This window comes from Caretta caretta, chromosome 3 (genome assembly GCF_965140235.1).
Source record: "Caretta caretta isolate rCarCar2 chromosome 3, rCarCar1.hap1, whole genome shotgun sequence".
Taxonomy (NCBI): Eukaryota; Metazoa; Chordata; order Testudines; family Cheloniidae; genus Caretta; species Caretta caretta.
Genome location: NC_134208.1, coordinates 12,313,485 through 12,319,388, shown reverse-complemented (window position 1 = coordinate 12,319,388; position 5,904 = coordinate 12,313,485). Strand labels below are relative to the sequence as shown.

Sequence of the window (5,904 nt, the reverse complement as noted above, 5' to 3'; positions counted from 1 at the left end):
TAGTTTATTTCCCTTGCTGAACCAGTATAAGCCATACTGGCAAAAGCACTCAGAGGGTGTCCTGGCAAACTCTTCCTAGTGTAGAGCTAGTCTTACATCGATTTTCAGTCTTCTGTGTCAGATACAGACATGTACACACACAAAATGATTTGGGAACATAGCTGTGCTCTCTCACAAATCAGAATTTACATCTCCTGCTTCCCTTCCTTTTGTTTGTTGCTTGTCTTCTTAGACTTCAAGCTCTTCAGGGCCTGGTCCATTTCTACTTTTATGTCAGTACAGCACCTAGCACAAAGGGGTCCATGATCAGAGCCTGGAGGCCCTACCATAATGTAAATATTAATTCATAACACTAATAATCAGCGCTGGAAAAAATCCCCACCCTCACCCCCAATTCTGTATTGAAATTCAGGTTAAATTTCATGAGGATCTGACAGATCAGAGTAATCACGAATTTGTTACACATGTCATTTGTTACATTGGCTAGCTGTCCATGTGTCTTCCTTGTCCTGACCCTCTTAGGACTGATGATGGAGAAGAGGCACAGCACAGGTACAGCCTACGGTGATGAGCTGCTTCTCCAGCCGGTAGGTGTGCTGGCAGCCTCTCTGCTCCCGTCGGAGAACAAGGATCTCCTGCTGGATGGGGACGGAGTTCATGCTGTAGTCCTCCTGCCCCAAGGCGTTCACGCAGCTGTAATGGCGGCACTTGGCCTCGGCGATCACTTCGGGGAACCGGTTGGGATCCTTGGTCATGCTGTGAATCAAGACACAAAGAGAATGAATTCTGTGAAATTGCTATTCCTCGGAGGACAATGCAGAGTGGCAGGGTCTGAGTCTCCTCCATGAATCACTCAACAGATCAGTGTTTATTCTCACCCAATAACCTATTTCCAAATGGGGTGACCAGACAGCAAGTGTGAAAAATCAGGGTGAGGGTGGGGGGCATTAGGCCCCTATATAAGGCAAAGCCTCAACTATCGGGACTGTCCCTATACAATTGGGACAACTGGTCACCCTATTTCCAAATGAGGTCCGTGAAGGATGTTTCTGGAGAAGCATAGAGATGATGCACTTAGGAACCACGCAGTATACAATCTTGGGGCTAATTCATGAGCCTAAGCTTGTGATCAATTTTTAGCCTGAAGCAAACAGATTGATAGGCCTTGTAATTTTATTCTACTTAATAAACAGATGCTATTCTTAGTCTGGACATGGCTATGTTTACTGTAAATTTGCCCAGAGAATAGGAATATTGGAGTGACCACACAAGATCAGACCAAGGGTCCATCTAGCCCATGATCCTATCCCCGACAGAGGCTAGAATATCCTGTAGCAGTGAGTTTCCTAGGTTCATTATGCACTGTGCAAAGGTACTTCCTTCTATTCATTTTATATTTTTATCCTTTTTCCCCCTTACATGCCTACTGATCTGCATTAGGAGACACGGTAAAAGGAGCCCCCCTGTGTTATTTAGTTTAGAGTGATTTCCTAGAAATGGCTGAAAATTTAGGAGAGTGTTTTTAATTCCTCTGTATCAGATAAATGTAGCAGTGCTCTGGCTGAGGACGCCTAGTGGAGTTCCATGGCAAATTCACCCAATACCCTTTGCAAATGCTGGAAGCACACAACGACCTTCTTGTTCACAATGGGAACATGCGGATAATTGTGCAGTGCAGCGTGGCCAGTGCATTTCCAGGCAATGGGATGTGCCTGTTACCTGTAATCCCAAGGAGATATAGACCGGTTCCTGACATCATGAGCCATTCTGATAGCATGACTGGGGCTGCTGATGTGTATGTTGACTTTCACACTTAGAGGGAATCTGGAATTCTTTTGGGTCTGGCAGTCGTCGCTCATTTTCTCATTAGTGCCTCCTTCCTTGTTGGGTACAGTCCGTACAACCCTCCCATGGGCTAGTTTAGCCGAGAGCACCAGGATCAGCAGCAGTGTCCTGAACTGAAAGAGAGAAACATCTTTCTTGATTCTATTCAGATCAGAGTTTGGAATTGACGAGGGCACCAAACAACTCCAGTGACACCTCACTCGGGAATCTCTTGTGAAGGAAGAGCAAAGCACAAGTGAAGCATGGTGAACAGTGATTTAGAGTGAAGGCCAATTCATCCATCCCGGGGAATCAGCGCTGGATTATGGTTACCATTCACCCGCAGCTCTAGCTCAGCTGGGTATAACATACTGGCCAGCACAGCAGCAGAGGCTTATGCTACTTCCAATGTAAGACAATTCAAAGGTGGACAGAGCCCAGAGTTTTCAAGAAAATCTTTGTTTATGGTTATCTTTGTCTTTAAAATAAATATTTGCACTCAGTAGAGATGCCTCTTCTAAGAACTATGACAGGTCCTGCTCTTGGGGGTTGATTATTATCAAGCTAGGATGCACAAGGCTGGATATGGAAGAGAAGCAGCTAGATGGTCCGCACCTCTGCAAAATCGAGCCACTTAGGAGCCTAAATATGGATTTAGGTGCCTAACTTTAGACACCCACATTTGAACATTTTGGCTACAGTGACTTGCCCAAAGCCAGCGCTGGCAGAAACAGAACCCAGGATGCTTGACTCCCTAGCTCGATCCAGAAGGCCACAGCTGCCCACTTGCATTGTCCCAGTCTCTTTTACACTTCTCCCTTTCCCCTACTCCCTTTTACTGCATCTGGTAGAGTACTTTTCAATGCAAAGTCCAGTCCATTTTCCCTGGTCTCTCTGTGCATGCAGGGGGCTCCAGGGACATAACCAAACATTGGAAATGCTGGGGAGGAGGGCACAGTGAAATCCAGCAAGGGGGGAGGCAGACACCATCACAAGGAGCAAAGCTAAGGACAAACAACAGAATCAGATAGTGGTGCTCTAAGCAGGGTAAAGGCAAAGGAGCAAATCCAAGCCAATGAGAGACAGACCAGCCAAAGAAAATCTCTGTCCCTGTTAAGCAGAAAAGTAGGATCAGAGAAAGCCAGCTCCACAGCGGTTGGATTTGGATCCAGGACTGGATCATTCCTATCCGATCGTTTCCCAAAGTCCAGGGGTGTTCAGATCAGGGGGATTTTCTGCAGATCCATGTCTACACATGGCCCAGGACATGAAGTGAGCGCTGGGTGAACAGGTTTGGATGAGATTCGAGGCTGAAGATTCAGGCGATCGAATCGCTCCTGGAAAGGTTATATCACACGCGGGCACCTGAGGAATGCTGCGCATTCTCTCTTGGCTGAAGCTTTCAAAAAGGGGAGTACAATGCTAAGCTTTTAAATCCACACTGTGGGACCTGGTTCTCCAAAGTGTCCCAGCAATCAGGGAGGGCCTAATTTAGATGCTCAAGGTTAAGCTAAGCTTCAGAGAGGCCGAAGTATCCTCCACACCTCTCTGCCCCAGCACATCAGCTCTAACTGGCAAGTAGCATCCCCAGCTCTGTCAAGCCCAGGCCTCCCTACAGCCCTGCCCCAGCCTGCAGGATTCCTGACCTGCAATCATCCCTGCTAGGCTACATCCTTGGCCATGGTGCTACTCTGCCAAAGTCCCTCTGCCCTCAAACAGCCCCTGCAAGCCCTGAGGCCTCCTGCACCGCTCTGCCAAAGAAACTCAGCCCGGAGCTGGAGGAATTACCCCCTTCTTTTCCAGCCCCCAGCCTGCCTTTGGCAGAGTTGGCAATCGTGCCAGCTGGGTCCTGCGGTTTTGTGGCATACACAAAGACAGCCCTGCCATCCCAAAGCACTCGGCAATCACGGGTCAGGCCCCGACAATCATGAGATTTTTTAAAAAATAATAATGATTATTATTGGCTGCTTTTGATTTGGCTTCTGGTTTGGGGGGCGGTTGGGGTGCACTCGTGTCATGTGCTCAAGCTTTGCGGTGCTAGACACTCCCTTTGTCTTTGGAGTAAAAGCTGAGACGCTGACGCACCAAAACAGCGAACATTGCAAGAGTGTTGCTGCCATCCCGGGCTGTGGAAGGGGAAAACCCAGACACATTCCTGTTCAAGACAGGATTCAAACCCACATTCGTCAAAGGTTACAGCCGGGTGGCGGGGCAACCCAGCATCCAGACAGGTGCCAAGGACTAAACGTGCCCGGCAACCCAACAGGGGGACAGTCACAGCTGAGCGGCTTTGGCGGCACTGTGGGAAGAGGTGCCTGCCTCGCTGAAGCTTTGCGTAGCTCCATCAGGCCCGCATTGACTCCCCTGGGTATGCAGCCCTTTTGAAAAATCAGTGGATAAGGGCACTGAGCTGAAAGTCAGGGTTCAGTTCTCAGCTCTGACACTGACCTGCTTTGTGTCCTTAGGCAAATCGCCTTCCTGTCAGCTTCTCTTTCCCCACCCAACCTTTGTCTGCTTAGATTGTAAGCTGGTCGAGGCAGGGGCTCATAGACTTTAAGGCCAGTAGAGACCACCATGATCATCTAAGTCTGACCTGCTGCACATTGCAGGCCACGGAACCTCATCCACCCACTCCTGGAATAGACCTCTAACCTCTGGCTGAGTTACTGAAATCCTCAAATCATGGTTTAAAGATTTCAAGTTACAGAGAATCCACCATTTACACTAGCTTAAACTTGCAAGTGACCCAGGCCCCATGTTGCAGAGAAAGGTGAAAATAACTGAGGGTCTCCTCCAATCTGACCCAGGAGAAAATTCCTTCCTGACCCCAAATACGGGGGTTAATTTGATCCCGAGCATGCGGGCAAGATCCATCAGCCAGACACCTGGGAAAGAATTCTCTGTAGTCACTCAGAGCCCTTCCCATCTAGTGTCCCAATACTGTCTCTGTCGATGAACTTATACAGTGCCACTCCCAATCCGGACCAGTAAGTGGCACTGTCATTACAACTAAATAACAATAACGCACAGTCCTGTCCTCCTCGGAAGGGCTCCTTTCAAAACAGGCTTGGGGTAGGTTATTGAAACAGCGAAGGGCAGCTTGCACCACCAGTGGAGAAATGGCAGAGGTAAGTCCCCAGGGCTGTCAACCCAGCACTTCTCACCAGCCCTAAATCCACTTGAGAAAGCTTTAAAGAAAATCCCAAACTCGTCCCACTGCCCGAGGGCTTAATCATGTTGCCTGTGAGTAGCTCCCACTGCAGGCAAGAGGAGTCACTCATATGCACCGCTGGCATAAGTGGGCCCTTGGTAGGGTTACCAGATAGCAACTGTGAAAAACGGGACGGGGGCTGGGGTCAATAGGCGCCTATATAAGAAAAAGTCCCCAAAAATGGGACTGTCCCTTTAAATATGGGACGGATGCTCACCCTCGCCCTTGGTGTCCAAAGGAGTGAGATTTGTGGCCACCTGGGTTAAATAAAAGTACTCACCAGTGAGGGGTGTCTTGCAAAAGCCATGGCGATCTCTCTTCCGCTGCAGAGCTGGACTGTCTGAAGCAGTAGGTGAGTATCCTTCTGCAGGAGGTCTTTCACTGCGAATATATCGATCAGCCAGCTACAGCTCCTTTTTATAAGGGTTTTCAATCACTCCCATCATTTCCATTGCAGCGAAGATGTGGCTTCTCCACCCTTCCTTGCGGTTCTGGGTCAGGAGGAGCTGACATTTGACGTTTTCTATGCCACATCCTCAAGCTGTCACGGGGGGGAGGCAGAAAGGAAAATACACGTGATGAACCGACTACCCAGATATCAGAATCCCAGACTAAATGATCAGATGCAGATAAAGTGATAAATAAGAGATAAAATAGCCCGAAAGAGATGTAGACTGGTGCCATCCGTTTTTGCACTTGTGTTGTCAGCATTTTTTTCTTTCTTCATATTAGTCAGTTCTCTCTCCATGCGTCCGCCACAGACACACACACCTATGTAGACAGACCTAAATACTGCCTACAAAAATCTACGTACAAGAATATTAAGATCACAAAGTCAAGCACTCAAAAGTTAGATTGCTGGTGCCACT

The 5,904-nt window shown here is 48.3% G+C and overlaps 1 protein-coding gene across 1 annotated transcript; it reads right to left on the bottom strand.

Moving 5' to 3' along the window:
* Positions 1 to 395: 395 nt before the first annotated feature.
* Positions 396 to 5,342, bottom strand: LOC125634686 (interleukin-17F). The gene is made up of 3 exons (XM_048845767.2): positions 5,316 to 5,342; positions 1,720 to 1,958; positions 396 to 756 (listed from the first exon to the last, which is right to left on the bottom strand). The coding sequence occupies exons 1-3, from the start codon at positions 5,340 to 5,342 to the stop codon at positions 519 to 521; spliced, it is 504 nt and encodes a 167-aa protein (XP_048701724.1). The 3' UTR covers positions 396 to 518.
* Positions 5,343 to 5,904: the final 562 nt, after the last annotated feature.

Coding starts and splice junctions, on each gene's coding strand:
- LOC125634686 (XM_048845767.2), bottom strand. CDS start 5,342: ATGGCTTTTGCAAGACACCCCTCACTG. Junction 1,959..5,315: donor TTGCAAGACACCCCTCACTG/GTGAGTACTTTT, acceptor TCTCTCTTTCAG/TTCAGGACACTGCTGCTGAT. Junction 757..1,719: donor ATATCTCCTTGGGATTACAG/GTAACAGGCACA, acceptor CTTGATTCACAG/CATGACCAAGGATCCCAACC.